The sequence below is a fragment of the Jaculus jaculus genome, chromosome 11 (genome assembly GCF_020740685.1).
Source record: "Jaculus jaculus isolate mJacJac1 chromosome 11, mJacJac1.mat.Y.cur, whole genome shotgun sequence".
In the NCBI taxonomy this organism is placed as follows: domain Eukaryota; kingdom Metazoa; phylum Chordata; class Mammalia; order Rodentia; family Dipodidae; genus Jaculus; species Jaculus jaculus.
This window is the reverse complement of record NC_059112.1, coordinates 25612522-25640156: the sequence shown is the minus strand read 5'-3', so window position 1 is coordinate 25640156 and position 27635 is coordinate 25612522. Positions and strand designations below refer to the sequence as shown.

The 27635-nt window shown below is 45.2% G+C and overlaps 1 protein-coding gene across 2 annotated transcripts in view; it reads right to left on the bottom strand.

The window, feature by feature from the left end:
* Nucleotides 1-568: 568 nt before the first annotated feature.
* Rfc1 (replication factor C subunit 1) overlaps nucleotides 569-27635 on the bottom strand; it is an 82102-nt gene continuing 55035 nt past the window's right edge. The window contains exons 11-25 of one of the 2 annotated variants that reach the window (XM_045161678.1): nucleotides 25243-25422; nucleotides 23288-23392; nucleotides 20741-21146; nucleotides 19979-20091; nucleotides 15649-15763; nucleotides 12972-13063; nucleotides 12651-12788; nucleotides 12451-12546; nucleotides 12231-12329; nucleotides 8015-8169; nucleotides 7776-7893; nucleotides 5710-5855; nucleotides 3613-3826; nucleotides 2275-2466; nucleotides 569-1151 (exon numbers count right to left, since the gene is read on the bottom strand). In XM_045161678.1, coding sequence (XP_045017613.1) covers nucleotides 1074-1151; nucleotides 2275-2466; nucleotides 3613-3826; nucleotides 5710-5855; nucleotides 7776-7893; nucleotides 8015-8169; nucleotides 12231-12329; nucleotides 12451-12546; nucleotides 12651-12788; nucleotides 12972-13063; nucleotides 15649-15763; nucleotides 19979-20091; nucleotides 20741-21146; nucleotides 23288-23392; nucleotides 25243-25422 — 2247 coding nt within the window. In that variant the 3' untranslated portion in view covers nucleotides 569-1073. The remainder of the gene's footprint in view (nucleotides 1152-2274; nucleotides 2467-3612; nucleotides 3827-5709; nucleotides 5856-7775; nucleotides 7894-8014; nucleotides 8170-12230; nucleotides 12330-12450; nucleotides 12547-12650; nucleotides 12789-12971; nucleotides 13064-15648; nucleotides 15764-19978; nucleotides 20092-20740; nucleotides 21147-23287; nucleotides 23393-25242; nucleotides 25423-27635) is intronic. The other variant, XM_045161679.1, reaches the window with a different exon arrangement.

Below are 27635 nucleotides of genomic sequence, written 5' to 3'. Positions count from 1 at the left end.
TACACAACTAGAGTTCCAATAAGGTCTGTGGAACCCACCACAACACAGAATCCCTCCAGTCTCCCAGCCAGAGACAGCTCATGAATGTGACCCAGCCTAGACCTTACTAGTGTGAACCTACTACTAAAGACTGCAGGACAGGGATGTGCAGTGATCCTTCCATGTCCCCACACACCAGAAGTAACCAAGAGGCCGCTCCTTGAGAATCTACTCACGGCTGCTATGAGGCCAGTGCTCAGGAGGGACACTGGGACTCTGGCTCGTCAACCGCTGGATCCACACAGCTGGTTAGTAAGGAACCCGTTGATATTTCAGACCAATCTTTTTTTTTTTTGGTTGTTTTTGTTTTTCAAGGTAGGGTCTCACTCTAGCCCAGGCTGACCTGGAATTCGCTATGGAGTCTCAGGGTGGCCTTGACCTCACAGCAATCCTCCTACCTCTGCCTCCCGAGTGCTGGGATTAAAGGCATGCGCCACCAGGCCTGCTCAGACCAATCTTAAAATGAGTAATATACTGACATATCTTGCTGTAAAAGGTGACAATCTCCAGGGAAAGAATTATACATGTACCATGTGGAACACATTTTTATTCCTAATTTATACTCTGTAAGATATTTGACAATGTACAAAAATACCCAATTCTAGGTGGTGGTTACTCTGTATTATGATTTATTTACAAAATTTCACCACATAATAAGGACTTTATTAAAAAACAAAATCAGCATTGGTCCTCTACAGGCTCTTAGATAAACAAGCCTCAAGAAGCCTCAGTCTCCTGCTCCCAGGCTTGCTCCTGTGAACTAAAATCTGATACAGGCCCAGATATGCTTTCTCAAAGAATCTAATCTGATCGGCAGGGGACAGTGAGGACTCAAGCAGTCCTACCAACCTCTATAAGAGGTGCACGAGAGCCGACTGGCTTCACTCTTCTAGTTGTACCATCCTTTATAATGGGACCACCAGCTCATCCCATTGTGCTACACGTGGTTCCTCCGGGAAAACAAGGCTTGCTCTAAACCAGCTAGACTGGTCAGGAGGGCGAGTTAAAGTGACCGTTGGTACTGGAAAATGGCTTTATTTCTTGGAACTTTTTCCTTTTCCTTTTCTGGACTCCTTTTCTGGTTTTGAAGGCTTTGATGATTTCGTCTTTTTCTGTTGAGGGGAAAGAGGCACAAAACAGTTAATAGCTGTGTTGAGTAAAGTTTGACTCTACAATTCCCCAATCTTTACCTGCGGCTGAATTAGAAAAGATGACTTCTACCTCTGATGACTTGACCTTTTAGAACATCAACTGCAAAGTGGCGCTGGGGAGACGGTTCAGCAGTAAAGATGCTTGATTGTAAGCCTGATAGGCTGGATTTGATTCCTTAGTACTACTGTAAAGCCAGATACACTAAGTGGCATATGCGTCTGGAGTTCATGTGCAGCAACTGGAGGCCCTGGCATGCCCACTTTATGTCTGTCTCTCCTCTGTCTCTCTGCTTGCAAATTAAAAAAAAAAAAATTATTAAAAATAACTGTCTTTCTAGGGGCTGGAGAGATGGCTGAGCAGTTAAAGGAGCTTGCCTACAAGCCCGTGAGCCCAAGTTCAATTCCAAGCACCCACATAAAAGCCAAACGTAAAGTGGCACATGCACCAGTAATCCAAAAGTGCGCCTCCAACAATGGGAGGCAGAGTCAGGAGAATCCAAAAGCTCAGGACAGCCAGCCTGGAGCACCGTGACAAAACAAGAGACCCTGTCTCTAAAAGAAGGTGGGGGCTAGAGAGATGATGCTATTTGGACGCTTGCCAGTATAGTCTAAGAACCCAGGTTCAATTCCCCAGTACCCAAATAAAGCCAGATGCATAAGGGGGCACATGCATCTGGAGTTTGTTTGCAGTAGCTGGAGACCCTGACGCGCCCATTCTCATCAGTCCTCCCTCTCTCTCTCTTTGCAAATAGATAAATAAAAACATCCCAGGTCACCATGGGTTAGAGTGAAACCTTGCCTCAAAAGAATTTCTTTTCCTGTGTGTGTGTGAGACAGTACACAATGGTGAGCACGCGGGTTCTTGGAGCACATTGGCCGTAATGTGACCACTGTTTTCACGCTGCGTGGCTCTTCCACTGTGGTAAGAGGCTCTGTGCATGTGTTCTGCCCCTTGGCCTCCTTCAGTCACGGAAGTGTTGAACAAGACATGCAAGTACTTTCAGCTAGCTACTTGCACAGGCATGTTACAGAGAAGAAAAGCACATCTACTTTGGGTTCTCCTGTCCACAGCTTAAAATACCACCTTGATCATGGCATCGGTCTCTATTGCATCCTGGTCCTTCTCATCCGACTGAGAGTCCTCGTCCTGCAGCTCTTCGCTGTACTCGGATTCCAGGGCCGGGCCTGTGCTGGCTCTCGGTGTCTTCACCGTCTGAAGTGAATACGGGGTGAGGTGGGCCTCCTTATTGTAAGCCCTTGTGAAGGCCGCCTTCACCTGCAGGAACAGAGCAGAGGGAGGCTGGTAAACATCCGAGTACTAAAGACTCTCCCTAAGTCCCCTGGAACTGTTCCTACCATGTTTATGACACACATTTTTCTATGGAGAAGCCCCATGTTTTCCATGGTGTGCGTTTCTAGAGATTAAACATTAGGCCTCATGCATGCTAGGCAAGCTCACTACCATTGAGCTGTATCCCCGAGTCTTGGCATTCATAACAAAACCAGTAGTTCAAAAGAAGATGTAAGAATCCATATTTGAAACCATTTATTTTATTTTATTTTTTATTTGAGAGCAACAGACATAGAGAGAGAGAGGGAGAATGAGCACCAGGGCCTCCAGCCACTGCAAACGAACTCCAGATCATGTGCCACCTTGTGCACCTGGCTTACATGGGAACTGAGCCTCAACCCAGGGTCCTTAGGCTTCACAGGCAAGCACTTAACCACTGAGCCATCTCTCCAGCCCCACTCCCACCCCTTTTTTTGTTGTTTTTCAAGATACAGTCTCACTCTAGCGCAGGCTGACCTGGAATGCACTATATACTCTCAGGCTGACTTTGAATTTACAGTGACCCTCCTACCTCTGCCTCCTGAACACTGGGATTAAAGGCATGGGTCACCAGCTTGTTGCACTTGTTTCTTGTGCTTGCCATAAAAAGAAAAGGAATACAGCTTTAGAGTATCCAATTGTAATGACTGCTAGGTCATCAGGTAGGTTAGATAATGGGCTGATAAGATAGATGGCTGGCTGGTAAAGTGTTTGCCTTTAAGGAACATGGACCTGAGCCTGTATTCCAGAACCATTTAAAAGCAAGGCATGGTGGTGTGCACTTCTCATCTGTGCCCTGAGGAGACAGACAGGAGGGTTCCTGGGGCTCACTGGCCAGCCAGGACACAGAAAGGCCTTATCTCAAAAAAAACAACCCAGCAGGCAGCACTTGAGCAATGACTCCTAAGGTTGGTTCTCTGGCCTCCACACACATGCATGCATGTAGGCACACTCACACACAAATGCATTAAGTAAAAGCATTATCTCCTTGTCTCTGTAGAACAAGAATAAACAAACTAGAGTGATGTAACATGAATATGTGTTAATAAGTGTGTAGACTGTGGCTGAGAACCAACAGGCTACACAATCTACCTTGGGATCCAGCTTTGAAAACACACTGGGTTTGCCTCCCCAGCTGCTGATTTCCATAATATTGTCAAAGTCTTCTTTCATCAAATAGTATGTGTCCATAAGTGCAACAACATGCTGGACCCCTTCTGGCCCCTGTGAGGCCAAGGGCTGTACAAGTGCATCCCGTAAATGAGACAGATACTCCAAGTTCACAGTCCTTTTGCTGCAGTAAGTTCTGAAACAGAACAGACAGTAAACACACCTTCACTCGTGTTGCTGCTTTTTCAAGGGAGGGTCTCACTCTAGCCCGGCTTAGCTGGAACTCACTCTGTAATCCCACGCTGTCCACCGACTCAAGGCCATCCTCCTACCTCTGCCCCCAGTGCCACACTGACAACTCAGATGCTCAGCAACACTGAACCAAGCAGGCAGCATGTAAGCTCTTTCCTCTACATGTCACTACAACAAGGGTCAGTTTTTTCACAGGCCCTTTTAATGAACAGTCCTTTGTCCTTAAGAGAACAGTTCTTTAAACGGTGGCAGAATACTGTACTCTAAGTAAACCATTACTAAATACATACACACATTATCAATACACGAGACATCATGAAAAGTAGAGCGAGAACATACAGAAGGTTAGTTTTTGCTTGTGTGTGTCATGATGTGGATCAGGGGACCAAATACTAACATTCCACATATTAGGAAGGGAAGAAAATACAATTGCTTAAGTAGTTCTCATGGTTATAAATGAGTCCTTAAATTTAACATACTCGCTGCATGCACACTTAACTTTTTAAACTTTAACAACATTGTACCAAACCCCTGTTTCCAAGTGTGCTAGTTTTCAATTATCTGAGTGGTCTCCCCCGGTTACATGTTAATCTGTGTTCCTTACCCCATATAACTAGATCAGTTTACTGCTAAAACAAGTTTAAAAACTAACTCATGGGCAGGAGAGGTGGCTCAGTGGTTAAAGGTTCTTGTTTTCATAAGCTGGATGCCCAAGTATAATTTCTGATACCCTCATGAAGCCAGCTGCACAAGGTGGTGCGTGTGTCTGGGGTTCAGCTGCAGTGGCAGGAGGCCCTGGTGCACTCGCACTCACTTTCTGCTCTCTCAAATGAGTAAATAAATTATAATTAATCTTTAAAATTGTTCTTCAAAGTAGGGTCTTAGTCTAGCCCAGGCTGACCTGGAATCAGGGTGGCCTCAAACTCATGGTAATCCTCCTACCGCTGCCTCTTGAGTGCTTGGATTAAAGGTGTGAGCTACTATGCCCAGCTTAATAAAAAAGTATCTTTTAAATATTTTAGATTTTTTAAAGTTGAGAGAAGAATGGACACACCAGGGCCTCTAGCCACTGCAAACGAATTCCAAACACATGTGCCACCTTGTGCAGCTGGCTTTACATGGGTTCTAGGGAATTGACCTATATCCTTTGGTGTTGCTGGCAAGTATTTTAAAGAACTTTTTTTGTTTTTGTTTTTTAATTAACTTGCAAGCACAGAGAGACAGGGTGGGGGAAGAGAACGAGTGTGTGTGTGTGTGAGACAGAGAGGGAGGGAGGGAGGGAGGGAGGGAGGGAGGGAGGGAGGATGGGCACATAGGGTCTCTAGACACTGCAAATGAACTCCAGAAACATGAACCACTTTGTGCATCTGGCTTTATGTGGGTATTGGGGAATCAAACCCAGGTCATTGGGCTTTGCAGGCAGGTGCCTTAACTGCTAAGCCACCTCTCCAGCCCAATACTTTTGTTTTTTAAAATAAACTCATTTCATCAAAACCTTCCATTTTCTCCTGCTTATACTCTGAAGCAGAGAAGTAATTCCTACTAGCAGTGGGCACATATCCAGTAACAATAAACAACAGCACACCCTCGGATGGTTTGTAAATGTATCTCAAAATCATGACACAGCTGCCATCTGGCTTTAGTCTCTAAATTATTATGCTGACTATACATGGTTAATGCAGGCCACCTAGAAGGAACTTATCCAGGATCATTTATATAGTTACCAATAAAACCAACACTAAAATCTTCAGACTCCTGATACCTTTATTAGAGAAAGGCTAATGCTCCCATCAAAAAAATGCCAGAAATGGCCTTCATTCTGCTTACCTAAGACTCATGTGCAAGGCTAGGTCCTGAACAGTCCGATCATGTTTACCTGTAGATGAGTACTTCCCCAGCCAGCTGGGGAAGCTGGGAAACTGGGTCATGTACCCCCTCATCAGCTCTCCAGGAAGAACACTGGCATAAATGGCCTGAAAAATACCGAGTGAGTTCCAAATTTAAGTGTGGTACAGTTATTTCTTCAACAGCTGTTACCTTCTAAGCAGGATGCTGTGGTCTGAGTGTGTCCCAAAGCCTTCATGTTAACAGCTCATCCCCACTGTGAGCTAGTTAAGAGGACATAAAAGGTCCCGTTTAGAGGTGGCACCACTTCACGATGATCTGGACGAGACAGAGTCATGATGGTGGAACCCCATAACTGAACCCTGTGGATTCATAAGACACAAAGAGAAGCATACATCCACATACATGTGCATGTTCTGCCTCTGGACTCGTGAGGCCTTGTGCTAGCTCAGGACTCTGCTGGCAGAGACCACCACCAGATACAGGCCTTTCCTCTTCCACACGGGGAGCCCAACAAGCGCCTCGCCTTTGTCAGCCTGCAGCTACTGCTTCATCCGCAGCCAAAGCCAGACTAGCAGAGCCCAGGCTGGCTGAGGCAAGGCCGCACTCTGCCCAAGAGCCCTGGCTCTCACTCTAGCCTGGACGGGCCTCAAACTCAGGGCAGCCATCCTCTCTCTGCTGGGATTAAAGGTGTGACCCACCATGTGCAGCTTGGCTTCTCCACTTCTAATTTTACAAGTAAGAAGTGATCATGAGCAGGGCTAGGGAGATGGCTCCGTGGTTAAAAGATGCTTGCTTGCCAGTCTGGGTTAAATGCCCCTTTACTTGCATGTAAAGCCAGATACATAAAGTGGCGCATGTGCCCAGAGTTCATTTGTAGTGACAAGAGGCCATGGTGTGCCCATACTAACAACTAACTAACTCACTCACTCACTCACACACACTGTCTCTCTCACACATACACACTCACTCAACACAAATAAACAAATACTTTTGTTTTTTGTTTTTCAAGGTAGAGTCTCACTCTAGCCCAGACTGACTGGGAATTAGACTCAGGCTGGCCAGCAATCCTAACCTCAGTCTCCAAAATGCTGGGATTGAATGCATGTGCCGCCATGCCCAGCATAAAAATATTTTTTTAAAAAGGATTCTTAGGGCTGGAGAGATGACTTAGCGGTTAAGCGCTTGCCTGTGAAGCCTAAGGACCCCAGTTCAAGGCTTGATTCCCCAGGACCCACGTTAGCCAGATGCACAAGGGGGCGTACACATCTGGAATTCGTCTGTAGTGGCTGGAGGCCCTGGTGTGCCCATTCTCTCTCTCTGCCTCTTTCTCTGTCTGTTGCTCTCAAGTAAATAAATAAAAATAAATCAAAAAATTTTTAAAAAATAAAAAAGGAATCTTAACCTTTAGTGCATGTGTAGAACCAGACACACAAAATGGTGCATGTGTCTAAACTTGTTTACAGTGGCAGGAAGCCCTGGGGACCCCATACTCTCTCAAATAAAACTACTTAAAATAATTTTTTTTTGAGCCGGACGTGGTGGTGCATACCTTTAATCCCAGCACTTGGGAGGCACAGGTAGGAAGATCACCATGAGTTCGAAGCTACCCTGAGACTACATAGTGAATTCCAGGTCAGCCTGGGCCAGAGTGAGACCCTACCTCGAAAAACTAAAAAAAAAAAAAAAAATTTGACCAAGTGTGGTAGGTAGCACCTACTTTTAATCCCAGCACTCAAGAGGCAGAGGCAGGATGGCTGCTGTGAGTCTGAGGCCAGCCTGGGGCAAGTGTGAGGTCCAGGTCAGCCTGGGCTAGAGTGAGACCCTACCTTGGGCGGGAAACAAAACATTTTTGAAACACTGGACAGTACGGCCAGATTAATGAACATGCAATAGTGACCACAGAATATTTTCATCTATAATAGACTATATTTTTGCCACAAAAGACACAGCGCTCATGTGGTATTTCAAATAGCAACAGGAGCCACAAGCAATGCTGTTCTCTTTAGCTGAAGCAGATCCCACATTGTGGAGAGCCCTGTGCTTACCTGTGTGGGCAGAAGGCTCCAGTTTTGTTTACTCCGGATCTGGCTGTCCACCAAGTCACCATCACATATGCTATCCGCTGCCCGGCTCAAAAGCATCAGGTGCTTTTTCATATCACCCCTGCAGGAAAGAGTGAGTCTGGATTACGGCACTACCCACATTACGCTGCTCCTTGCCAAGCACGTGGCCTCTGCAACGCCAGGAAGGGCCAGTCCCACCCTCCCTGGCTCACATTGCTCACCCTGCTGCCACAGGTTTCACATGTACATAGTTCTCCTGTACAAAGAGGGGTGCAATTGAATAGTCATGGAAGAAGAGATCCGATTTGTCCATTAGGGACATGTGAGCGGTCTCATCTCCAGCTGCAAACACTTTCCGGGCAACATCAAATGGGCCCTGCAAAGAGGGAGGGACACACACATTAGAGTGACCAAAATCTACACACTGACCTCGCTAAATGCTGGTGAGCAAGTGAAATTAGAGGGGCTCTGGAGAGGTGGAGACAAGAGGACCCTCCAGAATTACTGGCTAAATTGTCTAGCTGGTAAATCAGTGACGATTCCCTACCTTTAAAAAAAAATAAAAAAAAACACTAAGCAGGGCTGGAAAGATGGCTCAGTGGTTAAATGCACTTGCTCACAAAGCCTGACAGTCCAAGTTTGACTCCCCAGTACCCAGGTGAACACAGAGAGACAGATGCACAAACTTGAGCATGTGTCTGCAGTTCATGTGCGCTGGCAAGAGGCTCATTCTAATTTCTCTCTCTCTATCCTTGCAAATAAATGAATTTTTTTTAAAAAATTAAACATACCATGAATAATCATATTTCTTGGTTATTTATCTAAATGTGTTAAATATTATGTAAACCATTGCAAACCTTAAGTTTGGCCAGCCAGGCCAAATGAGGCAACAGGTGCAATAGTGACTCGTCTGTTACAGGGGAAACCAGCCACTCTCTAAGTGGACTGGAGGCCTGCCTCACAGAAGGAAATACATCCCTGATACTGAAAACCTAGGACAGGGAAAGTCCTGAGCCCTAGGGGTGTAATACCTGCTGGTGCCTGGCTAAATGCATATACTATGCTCACCAAACTGCCCAGTAAGCACGCTCTTAATGTTCATATCCTTATATTAACACTACTCTCACTTTTGGTTAGTGAAACTTCTCTTTTCAGATAGTGGTGACCTTGGGGTGACTCAGAAGGCATCAATGGTACTAAGAAGTGACAGAGGAGTGCTCAGCACTGAAACATCTCTATCACACCTTCCAAGGTTCAGGGTCCATTGCAGAAGAGATGGCAGAAAGAATGTAAGAGCTAAAGGAAGGGTAGGACTCCTTACAACGTGCTCCTCCAGACACAAAATGGCCTGGATATCCATGACCTTGCAGTGCCTGGTATGACCTACACCATTACCTACCTATTACCATCATAACAGAAAAAGATGGTGACATCAAAATAAAAGACCGAGAGAGGGAGGGGATATGATGGAGGGTGGAGTTGTGAAAGGGAAAGTGAGGAGGGAGGGAATTATCATGGTTTATTGTCTATAATTATGGAAGTTGTCAATAATAAAAATAATAAATAGCTGGGTGTGATGGCGCATGCCTTTTAATCCCAGCATTGGGAGGCAGATCACTGTGAGGTCAGGGCCACCCTAAAACTACTGAGTGAATTCCAGGTCAGCTTGGGCTAGAGTGAAACCTTACCTCAAAAAACCAAAAAAAAAAAACAACCCTCCAAAACAATTAAAATAATCAATTCTAAAACTTATGTCCACACAAATCCTATACTTTAATTTGTAACTACCAAAAATTGGAAAAGACCAAGATATCCTTCAGTAACTGAACTGGTAAAATGGTATATCCAGACCAGTGGTTCTGGGTTGTTGCAGGGGGCAGGGAGCAATGTTTTTAAAAACTTTTAAAAAATATTTTTGTTTATTTGAAAACACAAAGGGTGGAAAGGAAGGGAAAAAATAGAGAAACCAGGGCCTCCTGCCACTGCAAACTCCAGATGCATGCACCACTTTGTACATCTGGCTTTTTATGGGTACTGGGGAATCAAACCCGGGTCATTAGACTTTGCCAGCACGTGCCTCAACTGCTGAGCCATCTCTGCAGCCCAGGCTCACCTGACACTCACTATGTAGCCCATGTTGGCTACATATCAGAAATACTCCTACCTTAGCCTCCTGAGTGACAGGATTAAAGGTATGCATCACCACACCCTGCCTCAATACATTTTTGAAAGAAGAGTTATGAAACCAGGCGTGGTGGCGCACACCTTTAATCCCAGTACTTGGGAGGCAGAGGTAGGAGGATCACTGTGAGTTCAAGGCTACCCTCAGACTACATAGTGAATTCGAAGTTAGCTTGGACTATAGTGAGACCCTACCTCAAAAATTAAAAAACAGGGCTGGAGAGATGCCTTAGCAATTAAGAGCTTGCCTGTGAAGCCTAAGGACCCGGGTTCGAGGCTCAATTCCCCAAGACCCACGTTAGCCAGATGCACAAGGGGGCGCATGCGTCTGGAGTTTGTTTGCAGTGGCTGGAGGCCCTGGCGCACCCATTCTTTCTCTCTCTCTGCCTCTTTCTCTGTGTGTTGCTCTCAAATAAATAAAAATGAACAACAAAAAAAATTTTTTTAATTAAAAAACGTTGGGCTGGAGAGAAGGCTAAGCAGTTAATCGCTCGCCTGTGAAGCCTAAGGACCCCAGTTCGAGGCTCAATTCCCCAGGACCCATGTTAGCCAGATGCACAAGGTGGTGCATACATCTGTAGTTCATTTGCAGTGGTTGGAGGTCCTGGCACGTCCATTCTCTCTCTCTCTCTCTTACTCTCAAATAGATAAATAAAAATAAACAAAAATATTTTTAAAAATAAATTAAATTAAAAAGTTAAAAAGAGCTATCAGATTGAAACTGGTCTGGATATACCAGTTTACCAGTTCAGATCAGGTGTTTATCAGATTGTGATAAACACCTATAATCACAACTCTTGGGAGGTGGGAGAGGAAAATGATTTCAGGGTCAGCCTCAGCTATACAGACAACTTCAAAGCCAACCTGAGCTACATGAGATGCTTCATAAATGGCAAAAATAGGGGCTGGAGAGATGGCTTAGTGGTTAAGCGCTTGCCTGTGAAGCCTAACGACCTCGGTTCAAGGCTCAATTCCCCAGGACCCACGTTAGCCAGATGCACAAGGGGGCGCACGTGTCTGGAGTTCGTTTGCAGTAGCTGGAAGCCCTGGCGCGCCCATTCCCCCCCACCTCTCATCTGCCTCTTTGTCTCTGTCGCTCTTGAATAAAAGAAAAAAATTGCAAAAATATAAAACAAAAGACATGAGATCCAAAGGAGCCTTAAATGCATGTTATTGTGTGAAAGATGATTCCAACGTTCTGACACCTTGGAAAAGAGTTAAGAGGAAGGAAAAGGTAAGGAGGACTTTGGGGAGAGAAACGCCTCTGTAGGAGATTACAATAGTAGAGATATGCCCTTATCCAATGCCAGAAACTGTATCGCACACTGGACGACAGGATGTGCCGGTGTGGGCTAGCCACGGTAACAAGCGCACGGCTCTGGTGCAGAATGCTGGGAACGCAAGAGGCACATATGTATGTTGGAGGTAAGTTACAAGGAAAACCTCTTGTATCTTTTATTCATTTTTGCTGTGAACCTAAAACTGCTATGCCAAAATACAAATTTATTTGTTTTGATTTTTAAATTTTTTTTATTTTTAGCAAGAGAGACAGAGACAGAGGGAAAGGGAGAATTGGCGTGCCAGGGCCTCAGCCACACAATCAAACTCCAGATGCTTGCGCCACCTGCTGGGCATGTGCAACCTTGTGCTTGCCTCACCTTTGTGCGTCTGGCTTACATAGGATCAGCAGAATCAAACATGGGTCCTTAGGCTTCAAGGCAAGTGCCTTAACCACTAAGCCATCTCTCCAGCCCATTTTTGTTTTTTTTATTTGTGGGCAATGTCTCTCTTTAGCCCAGGCTGACCTGGAATTCATATTGATCCTCCTATCTCAGCCTCCCAAGTACTGTATAAATTACCATTTCCATCTATTAAAAAAAAAAAACAAAAAAAAAAACTTAGTCATGAATCCAACTACAATAAATTTCAACTAGGAAACTGGAGTAAAGAGGCTACTGATAAAGATCTCTGGCTTCAGATAAACCAAACAGATTAAATCCTAACAATGCAAAACAAGAATGTTATTCAGACGGGACCCTGGAAAAACCATTTTGTAATTATTGATACATGAGTATAATTTAAAACTTAGCCCTCCTCAGAATTTCTAAGATAATGACAATGTCTGAGAAGGAATACCCTTGACAGGGGGTCTGACAAGTCTCCCCAGGCTCTTTAGGTGTCCAAGGAACGTCTATGAAATGTCTACAGAAGTGTCTAGACTTCATACAGTAACTAAGAATTGGAACTTTATGTTACCAGTTTCAGGTCTTTCTTGGCCCTGTGAGATTCAGCCTTGGCCTGATCATAGGTCAGCGCCTTACTCCGTGCACACCACATGCTCAGGTTGTGTAACACCTGCCAGGGGCACAGAGAAGACAACGTCAAGATGAGAAAACACCCCTGCCCGCCGCCCTGCAAGTTCCAAGTAGGGAGACGAAAGAATCAACAACTGTCGCATAACATATGTTTAATTTACCTGTCTGATATCTTGGTTAGCTCCCAAAATTATTTCATTCATAGCAGGAGGGGGAATCTTCAAACCCTCTTTATATGCAATAGACAGCATGGCACTCTGAAATTGGAGGGGAAATGTTGATTTTATTAAAATCATATAACCTGGTATTGCAAAAATATCAGACTTTTAAAAACTGATCCTTAAATAAGCAGGAGACATACTTTAATCTGCTCAACCCGAGGTCTTTGGAAACGAAGGTCAAAGCAGTAGTGAACCAGAGAGCGCATCTTGGGGTGGTTTCTATCATTGCACATACAAATAATGGGGATTTTAGTATGCTTAATCAGGCCAATCAACTCCTGAAAGGCAAACATGCAAGAGATAGACAATTATTTACAAAACAGATACCATACAATGTAAAAAATAAAATAAAAATAAACCTCAGCAATATGCCTTATTTGCTATGAGTATCAGTGCACAATTTGCTTTTCTTTTTAAATCTAAAGCCCAAGAGTAAAAGGAAAAGGCACAGTGCTTGTTACCTGGACTCCGCCTCGGTCCTCATTGCCCGCCATGCCATCTACTTCATCCATGATGAGAGCATGTTTCATGGGCACTGACAGGGCTGCTCCACCTGAGCCAGAACATGGCAAGACAAAAACATACTGCTCATAAACCACTACTTGATAAATAAAAAAGTATCACATAAATTTAAACTCAAGCTTTTTTTGAGGTAGGGTCTTACTCTGGCTCATGACCTGGAATTCACTATGTAGTCTCAAGGTGGCCTCGAACTCATGGCGATCCTCCTACCTCTGCCTCCTGAGGGCTGGGACTAAAGACATGTGCTGCCACAACTGGCTAATTTTAAAGTTCTAAAGCTGCCAGAGTTAAATCATAAAAATATGTTCTCCCACCCCTTCTCCTGCATTGCTAATTTCCCTTGCCAGTCTCAACTGTCCATTAGGAGATAGTGGATCGTATTTAAAACATGAGCACAGGACCTGGGGCCACGGTTCAGCAGAGAAAGCACTCACGGCATGACGTAACCTTAGCACCCACTCAGAGTGGAGGTGGTGGCAGGGATCCCCGGGCAAGCTCATTTGAGCAGACTAGCTAAACCCACAAGCTCTGGATGGTCTCAAGAAACAGCGCAATGCAATCAAGGAGATCCCCGTGTCCATCTCTCGCCTCTATATGCACACACGTGCTACTACACATGTGAACATGCACACACACCAAATAAAAGCTAACCCTATGTGTGGAAAAATGCGTGCCATGGATTTTTCAGTTAAATGTATTTTGGTGACTGGTTTTTTCATTAAACTTTAAACCTTCATTTCTAGTGTAAGTATTTTAATTTAAATGTGTATCACAATTAAATCATTGATTAGGAACTATTAAGACTCATCTGGATACCCCATATGTGTATGTGTGTGTCTCATTCTGTACACAGAAGGATAATAATACCTAAATTTTTTTTAAAATGGATTTATTAGATGTTAACATTAACCAATTCTTTTTTTTTTTCAACTTTTTTTTGTTGTTCATTTTTATTTATTTATTTGAGTGACACAGAGAGAAAGAGTCAGATAGCGGGAGAGAGAGAATGGGCGCACTAGGGCTTCAGCCACTGCAAATGAAAGCGTGCGCCCCCTTGAACATCTGGCTAATGTGGGTCCTGGAGAATCAAGCCTCGAACCAGGGTCCTTAGGCTTCACAGGCAAGTGCTTAACCGCTAAGCCATCTCTCCAGCCCTAACATTAACCAATTCTTTATTAGTATTTATTAAGTGGTGTGGGGGGGCAGATAGAGAGAATGGGCACACCAGGGCCCTTAGCCATTGCAGACAAATTCCAAATGCATGTGCCAACTTGTGCATCTGACTTATGTGGGTCCTGGGGAATCGAACCATGGTCCTTTGGCTTTTCAAGTAAATGCCTTAACTGCTAAGCCCAATAATAGCTAAATTTCAAGAAGTGGCAGTTCTGGATTAGACAGTGCTGGGTAACTTAGCTTGAGCAACACTGCCGGATGCTCTTTAGGGTTGCACTAACTTACACTCCCACCAGCTGTATGCAAGTACACATAACTTATGTATAAGTAGCATTTCCTGAGCAATTTTTTTTTTTTTTTTTTTTTTTTTTTTTTTTTGCTTTTTTGAGGTAGGATACCACTCTAGCTCAGGCTGACCTGGAATTCACTCTGCAGTCTCAGGGTGGCCTAGAACTCATGGCGATCCTCCTACCTCTGCCTCCCAAGTGCTGGGATTAAAGGTGTGCGCCACCACACCTGGCTTAAATTCTTCTTTTGAACAATGCTTTCTCCCACCAGAAGCACCAAAACTTCAGGTGACTAGGCTGTGCCTCCAGCATTGGTCCTAATTTGGTGCATCTTCATTTTTCCATACAGTCTGGCTTTCCAGGACCACCAGTCACAAGCAGAGCCACCATGGGCACTTTCACACTGGGTCTCCTACTTTTGCCTATGATAGCATCTTCTGTCTCCAAATGGGTGTCTCTCATCCTTGTACTGATAGCTTGCAGAATGCCCAAACACAATTGCTTCTTTGTCTAACAGGCCTTATTGTCTCACTTAACACAGTAACACAGTAAATCATGTTTCTTTTTCCAGACTTTTTTTTTTTTTTTCTTTCTTTCTTTTTGGTAGGGTCTCGCTCTAGCCCAGACTGACCTGGAACTCACTATGTAGTTTCAGGCTGGCCTTGACCTCACAACGATCATTCTGCCTCTGCCTTGCAAGTGTTGGGATTAAAGATGTGCACCACCACGACCAGGAGAGAAAGAGAATGGATAAGCCAGGACCTCTAGCCACTGCAAACAAACTCCAAACACATGCATCACTTTGTGCATCTGGCTTTAAGTGGACACTGTGGGATTCGGGTCGTTAGGCTATGCAGGCAGGCACCTTAGTCATCTCTCCAGCCTCGTCTTTTTCCTTACTGCTTTATAGGAATCACCTGTGAATCCTCTGAAGTCATATATGAAATGAAAAATATGTGCATGTACACATCCTGATCAGTCTCAAACCTAAAACGGGTGGTGGCTGCTGCCCCAGAAGTCAGAGGCCAATTCTAGTTCTCTGATAGCCCCAGGATTAGAATGCTGTGTACCACTCAGCAGTGCTCAGTTTTATTTACAGAACATTGAGGGGACTCCTTTTTCCTACAAAACAACAACAGGTCAAAAAGCCACATACTTGTGTAAAAGCCTTTGATGCTGGTATTATTCAGAGATTCAGCAACAACCGCCTTCAAGCTGTTCTTACTCCGAGTGTCACTTGCATTTAGTTCCACGTAGCTATATCCCAATTCCTAGTCAAGACATTGGAAATCATTACTATCACAATGCAAACTGACTCCCTTCCCTCCAGAAGAAGCTAGTTAAGGAATACAAAGGGTACAAAAATCACTTAAGAACCATGGGGGGGGGGGGATGTGAATAAGAATACTAACAGACCATGAATGTAACTTTAATACAACTCACTCATAATATTAGAAAATTTCAAAACATCATGCAGGCACTATAAACATACAAAAGATTAGTCTTAAGTCTAGGAAGATGGATTAGGGGCCAAAGGTGCTTGCTAGCAAAGCCGTCAAGGCCAGGAATCAGCCACCCACGTAAGCCAGATGCAGAAAGTGGCACAAGCATCTAATCTTCGTTTGCAGTGGCAAGAGGCACACACACACACACAAATACAAAATAAAAACAACACTATTGTCACACCTGGCATGAACAAAGTATGCAAATTGTGGGTTGCTTAAAAAAAATATTAGTCAGGGCTGGAGAGATGACTTAGCGGTTAAGGTGTTTGCCTACAAAGCCAAAGGACCCAGGTTCAATACCCCAGGACCGACATCGGCCGGATACATAAGGTGGTGCATGGGTCTGGAGTTCACATGCAATGGCTGGAGGCCTTGGCGTGCCCATCCTCTCTCTACCTCTTTCTCGCTTGCTCTCTCAAATAAATAATAAATAAAATTTAAAAAAATATATTAGTCTTAAAACCTCAGCTAAGCGGGTGTCGTGGTGCACACCTTTCATTCCAGCACTCAGGAGGCTGAAGTAGGAGGATTGCTGTGAGTTCAAAGCCACCCTGAGAATATATAGTGAATTCCAGGTCAGCCTGGGCGACAGTGAGACCGTGCCTCAAAAAAATAAAACTTAAAAACCCTCAGCTAGTAAGCTGGGTATATTTGAAAAACCTAGTTTAGTAAATTTGCTTCTTAGACCTTAAAAAAAATTAAATACACAATTTCCAATAAGTCAGTAACATGCACAGAGTCAATCTACTGTAAAATGCCAAAATATGTGAGGTGTTGTGTATCTGTAATCCCAACTACTCAGGAGGCTCAGGAGGCTGGAGCAGGACTATCACAAGTTCAAGGCCAGCCTGTCTCAAAATAAAAATTAGAAACTCGGGGTGTAGCTCGGTGACAAGTGTTTGCTTGGCATGCACAAGTCCATGGGCTCAATCATCAGCATCACAAAAATGAATAAATAACCAAAAAGCAGCCATTCATCTACAAGGTAAACTGCATAACTCAGTCATTACCAGATTATTTCAGTAACAATTTTCCTCTCTAACCAGGACTTCATGTTATTGAGCCATTTTCTAAAGCTATCAGCTTTTAAGATGCCCTGAACTTTAATTACCAGAAAGAGCAACACTAGTAAGACAAGGAAGGAGGGATGCCTGCAATCCCAATCACCAGTCTGCACCAGAGACCAGTCACCACCACCACCTCACGTGGCAGAGGACTGAGAACCGCAGACATAAAGACAACTCTTATCATTCCAGGTACAGCACAGGATCAGATGGGCTCTGGTGACCAAGCTAATCAAGTGCTGACTGTCTGGAGTCCAGCAGTGGCAGACACGATCAGCAAAGTGGTGAAGAGCAGAAGCCCTGAGTCAGACTGCCTGGGGTCAAACCACACATCGCCCTCCTCTCTACGTCTGTTTCACGTGTCACAGGAGAATGGCGACAGGACATAGAGTTAGCGTACAGAATGACTGCATGTGTATGGTAGCTGTGTCTCGTTCACATCTTATATAGCACTTAGCGATGACTGGAATGTGCGTGTCCCCCTATAGCTCATGTGTTTTGAACACCTGGTCCACACTGGTGGCAGTTTGGGAGGTGGGGCCTTGCTGGAGGAGCTGTGTCTCTAGAGGCAGACCTTGAAGTTTATTAGCCCATCCCCTTGGGTATTCAGGGCTAGCTCACTCAGAATACTTCCTCCCAAATGATGTCACAAGATGTGACACCTTGCTATTTTGCTTGTGCCTTCTATCATGCTTTCCCTGCCATGACAAAACTTCTCCTTGAAACTATAAGTGGAGGGCTGGAGAGATGGCTCAATGGTTAAGGCACTTGCCTACAAAGCCTAATGACCTGGGTTCGATTCCCCAGTACCCATGTAAAGCCAGATGCACAAAGCAGTGCATGTGTCTGGAGTTCATTGCAGCAGCTAGAGACCCTGGCATACCCATTCTCTCTCTCTCACTCTGTCTTCTGTCTCTCTCTGCTTGCAAATAAACAAAAAAAAATTTTTTTAGTTAAAAAAAAACTATAAATTGAAATAAAACTTTTCCTTCCATGTGCTGCTTTTGGTCAGGTGTTTTGTCCCAGCAACAAGAAGGTAACTGCCATGAAGAGAATCCCTCACCTGAACGCTGAGTAACTGCCACATACAGTAACCCTCACCTGAACGTCTACTAACTGCCATGAAGAGAATCCCTCACCTGAACGTTGAGTAACTGCCACATACAGTATCCCTCACCTGAACATCTAGTAACTGCCACGAAGAGAATCCCTCACCTGAACATCTAGTAACTGCCATGAAGAGAATCCCTCACCTGAACGCTGAGTAACTGCCACATACAGTATCCCTCACCTGAACATCTACTAACTGCCACAAAGAGAATCCCTCACCTGAACATCTAGTAACTGCCACATAGAGTATGCCTCACCTGAACATCTAGTGACGGCCAAATAGAGTATCCCTCACCTGGATGCTAAGGACCAGAGGTGTCCCAGATTTCAGAGTTTTCCAAGTTTAGATTTAGATTATTTGCATAGACTCTATTGAGTAAACATTCCTAACTATAAAATCCAAAATCAAATTCATGTTCAACAATCTAAAATTTTTGAGTGCGGACTTGATGGTCAAAATGTGCACGCCTTTAGTCCCAGCACTCAGGAGGCAGAGGTAGGAGGACTGATGTGAGTTCAGGCCACCCTGAGAATACATAGTGAATTGTACGAACCTGTAGTACCAGCACTGGAAAGGCAGGGACAAGAGATCACTTGCTGGCTAGCTAGCGTAGCCAAATTAGTGACAAAACTTATCTAAAAAAATATGGTAGAAGGGCTGGACATTGTAGTACACACCTTAAATCCCAGCACTCAGGGGGCAGAGGTAGGAGGACTGCTGTGAGTTCAAGGCCAGCCTGGGACTACAGAGTAAGTTCCAGGTCAGCCTGGACTAGAGACCCTGCCGTGAGAAAAAAAAATAAGATGGAGGAGTAAATGAGGAAGACACCTGCACACACACACATATGAACATGCACACCACACATGAACATGTGTGTGCGCGCACACACACACACACACACACACAGTTTTGGTTTAGAGACTGTGTGGTGGTGGCACACACCTCTAATCCCAGCACTCGGGGGGGGGGGGGTCTGAAGCAAGAGAATCATAAGTTCACAGGTTCTAGGCAAGCCTGTGCAATATGCAAAGATTTGCCTCTCAACAAGAAAAAGAAAAGAATTAGCAGTTTTAGAGCATTTCAAAGTTCAGATTTTTCTATCAGGGATGCTCAATCAGTTTCTCAAACATACCTCAAGCCCTGTAGCACCCTGACCAATCACAGGTAAACAGATTCCTATAACATTAGTCTCCCATCTATGATCTCACTTTCCAAGGTTTTAGTTACCCTGGCCAACCATGATCTAAAAATAATCAATGTAAAATTCTAAAAACAAACAATTCTTGAGTTTTTAGGGTGATGCCCTTCTGGGTGATGGAGAAGGCCTGGCGTCCTGCTCCGTCCTCCCCGCCCAGCACAGCTTCGCCTCACGCACTGCTTGCCTGCCTCCCGCTTACGGCGCCGTGGTTGTCACCTCAGCACCACGGTGAGAGGGAGAGCCAGGAGGATCAGGGAGGGTTCTTGGCCAGCCTCAACTCCATAGCAAGTTTGAGGCCAGTCACAATTACACAAGAGTGATTCTAAATAAACCACAACACAAAGGAAGAGAGGGAGGGAAGGAGAAATGAATAAATGAACAAACAAATGAACTACCTGACATACTCACTGACTCCTGTTTGACTTAATGGCCCCAAAGAACAAGGGCAGTGATATAAAGAAGGCGCCAGGGAAAATGCAAAGGTTAACTTTGGGACAGTAGGACTTTTGAAAGATGCACAGAGAAGAAGGCATACACAAACACACTCCCCAGACACCCAAAGCAGCAGCTTTCTTCTACGTGAGCCACCTGTGCATGAGCGCACCCACCTGACACACCAGGGAGGCTGTGGTGGTTTTGCCGACACCTGGAGGGCCGGACAGCAACGCTGCCTTGAAACTAGAGCCATCGTCTTTTCCGGCAAATTTACCAAACTTCGCTGCTGGGAGAAAGAAGTTGCAGAGCATTAACCAGTATCACTCAACAAACGCGGAAGCTGCAGGGAGCATGCGCACACTGCCCAGAGGGCAGTCCTGATGCGAAGGGGGCCTAGCAGGACAGGCCAACGAGGCCACCCCAAAGCAAAGCACACACGTGCCTGGGCTTTGAAACCACCCTCGCCAACGCAAGCCCCTGTGCGCACTCGTGCCTGTTCCTGCAGTGCCCGGATACTCAGGGGTCTCCCCATCGGTCTTTAGGCCTCGGGACTTGTCTGTTACCCACTCGGTATCTTGCCTTCCTTCACCTAGCAGCTATCTGCTTCTTGGGCCCCAATCTCATCACAGCTGCCCCCCCCCAGAGGACAGCGCACAACCCCTCTCCCCGACCACACACCTGCATCCCATCACGCCCTGATGTACCCCCCAAAACAGACCTGGATACGATGCATTTTGATGGCTCACAGTCTCCCCACTGCCTGGGCCTCCTGAGCGGCTGTGCTCATGGCAGCACCACAGGGCCCTGGAAGCGCCTGAGCTCACAGCTAGCTCTCAATAGACACTTGATGACACGGATGAAGCAACCACTAGCCTTCTGTACGTGTGTACACTGGAGAAAGGACATGCTGACACACAGAACTGTAAATTGCTCACCTTGTCTTTTCTCTTCGGGAGAACTCTGGTGCCAGTTTCGGAGCCAGCGCAGCAGTTTGTTGGCGCAGCTCTGGTCACCCTGCTGCCCAATGATGGTCTTGAGTGAGGTCGGCTTGTATTTGTCCACCCAGAGCAGGTTCTCCACTTTGTCCCCACGGCTGTCAGCTGAATGCCCGGCCTCTCGGTCATCTTCTGTCTCCCCGGCTGCCTGCTCCCTGAAGCCCAGGCCTCGCCGGGGGACACTGCCTTCCTTCGCGGCCTTCTTCGCCACCTTCAGGGGACTGTCCTTTTTTGGAGTCAGCTTACTCTTTTTAGATCCTGACTCTTTCTTGGTTGGACTAGTTTTTCTTTTCCCCATATCATTTTTTTGAGGTGTTCTCTCCAATCTGGACTTTTCTTTCTTCATCTGAAAAGCAGAAAAGAGAAAAAGAAACCTCATGAGATATAGGGAATTTCTAACCTGGTGAATGTACTGCTGAGGCAACCCAGCAAGACCCGGGAGCTACGCCATCCGGGCTGGTCTTGTCACAGTGGACCCTGCAGTGTGTGGAAATCACCTCTACAAAATTTACAGTTTTATAAACAAGCACACCCAAATCAAGACATACTAATTATTTTTAAAGTAATAAGTTCTCTAGTTTCAGTTCCAAACACCAGACTAATAAGGTAAGAGATTTCTGTTTTAATGTTTCCCAACTACCTGAAGGTAAATACCTGCACAGAGCGTGGACGTACATATTTACAGCAGCACTTTATTGCACACTGTACATGTACAGGACAGCCAGAGAACGGAACAACCCAAACGTCCAACCAAGGAACAGGTAACAAACACATGGCACAGAGACTCACAATGTAACACTGCTCAACCTGGGTGGGGGGGGCGCTAACACGCCACAGCACAGTGACCTGGAGGCTGCTGTGCTAAGTGAAAGAAGCCACACACTGCACGGCTCTATTGACATGGAATGTTCATGGTCAGCAGAGCCACAGAGCAAGACAGCAGCACAGTGACCGCCAGGCAGCGGGCATGATGGGCAACTGGGAATGAATGCACAATTTCCTTTGGGAGGGGAGAACAGGGTTTTGGAAGTTGAGCGATGTGATGACTACACACCATACCCAAAACCGCTTTAGAACAGTGAACTTTAAAGCATGCAAATAATATCTCAAGCTGGGCATGGTGGTGCACGCCTTTTATCCCAGCACTCGGGAGGCAGAGATAGGGGGATTGCCATGAGTTCGAGGCCACCCTGAGACTCCATAGTGAATTCAAGGTCAGACTGAGCTACAGTGAAACCCTACCTCGAAAAATACAACAAAATAAAAATAGTATCTCAATGACTTAAATAGGTAACGGTCTTCCAGTGGATGGCTAAAACTCATAAATGAATGTTTAAGGAGACTTAGCTACATAAAACAGCTGCCAATCCCCAGGGGGAAAGAAATCGTTTCACTCATGGAGAATAAATGAATCAGCCATCCTAACCAGGCAATTAAAAAACACCTATTAAGATCATAATACAGGACAAGGACATGGTGTCACTCCTGTCTTATTCTGGCCAAAACTACATAGTCTCCATCTCCTCATGAAACGCATCACACAAAACCATGAGACCTGCTACCACACTGACCAGAAGGAAACCAACAGACAGAACTGTCCTGGGTTGGAGGAGGCTCAGACAACCTGACAACTCAATTGCAGTGTGGGATCCTGGACGGGAAAGGGACAGAAAGGGAAAAATGTGAACTTTGACAGTTTAGTATGATAAACGATATGTACCAATGCTCATTTTCTCTGTTTTGTAATTTTACCGTAATCCAAATCATTGCCTAGGATTTTTTTCTGCTAGAAGAAACTGGGCAGAACATCTTGGTGACAGTACTGGGGGACATTAATCTTGGGCTGCCGGCACACTTGTGTCCTGCATGTTGAAAAGCAGGTACCTAGGAGACTGTGTGAGGAGGGAACCTGGAGAAGCAGAAACAGAGAGAGCTCTCTGGAAGCATGCCGTATCTGGATCCAGTAGTCCCTAGACAAGTCCCACCCTGCTCCTGACTAAGCTGTATCTGCCTTTATTTTTTTCTAAAGCCAATATGGCCTGGGTTTCCATCACAATTAAAAATCCTAATACAAGAGTGAGACCCTACCTCAAAAAACAACCAAACAAAAAAAAATCCTAATACAGTTCTCACGAAAAATTAACTTTTCATGCTAACAAACCCATTAAAGAAACTGACACAAACATTTGCAGTAAAGTCAGTGCAAAAATACAGAATATAAGGCAAGTATAACAAGTAGACACGTTCTATATATACACTGTCTCCCTCCCTCCCTCTCTCCCTCCCTTCCTCCTTCCTTCCTAAAGTAAGGAAACATACCAGACATCCTGAGACATGGTCTTCCAAGTCAAAAGCAAATAAGAAAAGCTCATCTGTGGTAGAAGGGGGGTTAATCTTTTAGCCAACAGGACTGTACCTATCCAACACAACCCCCTGAAACAAGAATTTCTATACACCAAAACTAAATTGGGTTAATTTTATACAAACCTCGGCTTCAACTGCTATTTCATACTTGGACTTCTTGCCTGGCATAGTTCGAATGAGATTCAGTAAGCCATCTTCATCAATAATTTTTGTCCCCAAAGCTGCTGCCTGTTGATTACAAACATTAATCATCAAAACTGCACCCTAACCATTTTTACATAGAGTTTAAAAAAAATTTCTAGCCAGGAGTGGTGGCGCATGCCTTTAATCCCAGGACCACTCGGGAAGCAGAGGTAGGAGGATTGCTGAGTGTGAGGGCCACCCTAAGACTACATAGTAAATTCCAAGTCAGCCTGGGCCAGAGTAATACCCTACCTCGAAAAGCAACAACAAAAATTCTGGGGCTACAGAGATGGCTTAGTGGTTAAGGCACTTGCCTGCAAAGCCTAAGGACCCATGTTCGACTCCCCAGATTCCATGTAAACCAGATGCACAAGGTGACCCAGGCTCACAAGGTAGCACATGAGTCTGGAGTTCAATTGCAGTGGCTGGAGGCCCTGGCATGCCAATTCTCTCTCTCTTATTTAAAAAAGAAGAAGAAGAAGAAGAAAAGAAAAAAGGGGCTGGAGGGATGGCTTAGTAGTTAAGATGTTTGCCTGCAAAGCCAAAGGACACAGGTTCAATTCCCCAGGACCCATGTTAGCCAGATGCAAAGTTCGTTTGCAGTGGCTGGAGGCCCTCATATGCCCATTCTCTCACCTCTGAGTGATACAAGATCCAGTCTCAAAAAAAAAAAAGAGAGCTGGGGATATATCACAGTGGTAGAATGGCTGCCTAACATGTGCATGGGCCTACATTCAGTGCCCAGCACCATCAAAAGAAAACCCAAGAGTGGACAGCCATGGTGTTATATACTGCTTATGTCATCTTCTGCCCCAGAAAGGACAGATAGCCTCCCTAAGAGCGGTGAGTGGACAGCTATGGTGTTAAATGTACTGCTGTGCCATCTTTACCTCTGCCCTCCGAAAGAGCACTAGTTCCAGCTCCTCATTCCCTCTCCTACTGGCAGACATTTCCTGTCAGTCACATCTTCCTCAAAGGACTCCAGTGCGTCCATCTCCAAGTAACAGACTGTCACTTGTGGCAGATCTACGGCAGAGAAGTCCTGCTCCCCTCAGCCCCCTTACGGCTCTGACTACCACGTGACAACTGTGGCCGAGAGAGGTGGAATGTCAGTGTTTCTGGGATAACACTTGTCAGGCCAGTCACAGCATCAGGACATCTTGCCTGCAATGTAGGCACCTTGCTACGAGAGAATATTTGTGACGACTACACTGGCCTAGGAATGGCGGACATGGGGGATGGTCTATCTGGAAGACTTACTGAGCTGCTGAACCATCCAGCAACTGTCTGCCTCTGGGATTCTTGTCAGGCGAGGAAAATAAGCAGCTGTTGGTATAAATCACTATTAGTCTGTTAGTTGAACCTAAACTCCATCCTGCCTCACATGACTCTGTTTCTTCTTCTTACAGCTTCCAATAAAAATAAACAAGAAAACCCTTAAGATGTGGTAAATATCAAAAAAGTGAAAACTTAGGACTAGGAAAAAACCCTACATTTGTTTCTAAGATTAAAAAAAAAAAAAAAATTTAAAGCCGGACGTGGTGGCTCACACCTTTAATCCCAGCACTCGGGAGGCAGAGGTAGGAGAATAGCCGTGAGTTCGAGGCCACCCTAAGACTATATAGTGAATTCCAGGTCAGCCTGGGCCAGAGTGAGACCCTACCTCAAAAAACAAAAAAAAAAAAATTAAGCCAGAAGACACAAATAGAGTCAAGTAAACAGGAACCATGCTCTTAATTGGAAAGCCAAAACCCTCGGGTCAAAGACAACAGCACTATGTGGCATGCAGGGTGACACTCTTCCCCAGCTGCATGTAAGAGCGTCACTGCCCACACTCACGCCGCACATGCCAAGTCAAGCAGGCACACCTGTGGTGACAGCACAGCAGGACCCACCTTGTCACTCTTGGACTGTCCACTATCACGACCCATGACAAGGTAGTTTGTTTTCTTGCTCACATTTCCAGTCACTTTCCCTCCATAACGTTCAATTAGAGACTTGGCCTCTTCTCGCTCAATGGACTCCAGCACTCCTGTGATCACAAATGTCAGGCCTTCCAAGCAATTTTCAGCTCCCTAAAAACACCACAATGTTCAAGCAGAGGAGAAATTACACGGTAGCCTCCCAAAGCAATACTTGGCATCAAGAAGTTACAAGCTGGCTTTTCTCCTTTGACATTTTAAATAACCTCATCACGGAAAACTGCTGGAAATTCACAGCAAATCAGGAGAATCTGTAACAGAATCCTGACTAATTCCTATGCAGCTAACATTGAATGAATGCAAAATGAGTAATGAAAAACACACACTCAATTACCCATTTATACTGTTCTCTTCTAGCTGTTTATAGTCAAGTAAGTAATTAACTTCCGTAACTTTAAGAAAGCAGACAGATGCAATCTGACCACAAAAACGCTTGCTACTGGGGCTGGAGAGATGGCTTAGTGGCTAAGGTGCTTGCCCGCAAAGACTAAGGACCCATGTTTGACTCTCCAGATCCCATGTAAGCCAGATGCACAAAGGTGAGGCAAGCGCAAGGTTGCCTGGCACAGCAATTCTCTGTGTGTATCTCTCTCTCTCTCTGTCTGTCTCACTTAAAAAAAAACAAAACTCTTGCTACTGTTGAAAAGGCCAAGTTTGAGTCTGAAAAGCTTACAGAGTTTGAACTGTCATTCTCTGCTACTACTAACAGTATGTCTAACAAACTGTGAGGAGCCTAAAGGGAAGAGCCCATTATCCCTTGATTGGAAAGATAACTAATGATCTAAGAAGCCACTGGCCAAAGCAAACTGGAAGGAGAAGACATGTACTCTAAAATGCAACTGTGTATGGCTACAAACTTTAATTTTTGCAATTCAACAGTAAAATTATACAACTAAGAAAAGTAAAAATTACACATGATATGTCATGGTCCTTACTAGTCTCTGAATAGAACTAAGACAATAATGACTTGAAACAGGCTTGAAAAGAAGCTAAACAAAAGTCCAAGCAGGCCGAACGCAAACCCAAGTGTTCCCCAAGCAGCTGAAGAATCTTTCTTGGAAGACAATAAAAAATTGTTACTATCTACTTGCAAAGAAAAAGAAACCCTGACAGCATCCTACATTCCTAGAGTTAAAATGATCGACTGTCACCAACATGTACTTAAATCCTTCTCAATAGACTCAAAGTCACCCTGAAAAATTCCATGAGCAAGCCCTGCATCGCACACCCAATCTTCCACTATTTCCTGGTGATCCCGCAACAAGGCCCAAGCTCAGCACCCGCAGCCTCCTCGGCAGCTCTTCCAGTCCTCCGCAGCTCTCTCCAGCAGCCTCAACATCTGCAACATTCCTCCACGGCTCTGTGGTCACACAACACAGCAGTCCCCTAAAGACACGTGGCCTGAAGTCCTCTCAAGCACAGACCTGTTTAGTGTGTCAGTGGCACCATGTACAAGAGGCTGAACTGCCATCTTCCTCTGCCCCTTGGGAACCCACTGCCCCTTTCCCTTCCCACTGCCAGCCAGCTAAACCATCCTGTCTTTTCTTCATTAGTGGGAATGCTAATCTCCCTAAGTTGTCATGTACAGCAAGCAAAATGAAAGTTCAACTTGCAGCATGTTGAAGATGTGTCCCTTGCCTCTCTTGGAGATCTCATACTGTATTTGATTATCCTATTCTTCATCTCTTGCTGGTAGGACCTATGCCCAACAGAAAAAGCATACACTAACTAGGCCCTCTCTTAAAAACATTTACCTTTTCCACCTAACCCTACCTAAAAACACTCTCCTCTCCACTTGAGAACCAGCACCCTAAATGCCAGCAGCCTGTGCTCTCTGTCGGTCACCCCACACTCCTCAGCCTTCTACTCCAGGCTGTCCCCCACGGAAAGTGCTCCTGCTGGTGCTATCAAGGACCAGCATCTGCTGTGAGAGGCAGCCGACAGCTTCTCTTCTTTCTTGGAACTGTAACACACAGACCTTACAATTACGTCCTCTTGCCTCGCTGCTCACACCTGCGCACGGCCTCACGGCCCTCTTGCCTTTCACTCTCCCCGACCTCACAAAGGCACTGGAGACAAGGCCTCCTCCTTTCATTCTGCCCGAGTTTCTCAGATGATAGTAATTCCCAAACATTAGCTCCATGCCCATAATGCCTAATTTACACGGAGTCTTTCTCAACCTCTGTCCTGAGCTCTGCTACCACGTAGCCACTTGTCTACTCAAATCGCCACATGGATGCCCCACACAGTACAGCCAACACCAACTCTTCCTATCTTTCCAAATAATTGTCTTGATTCCCCTCAAT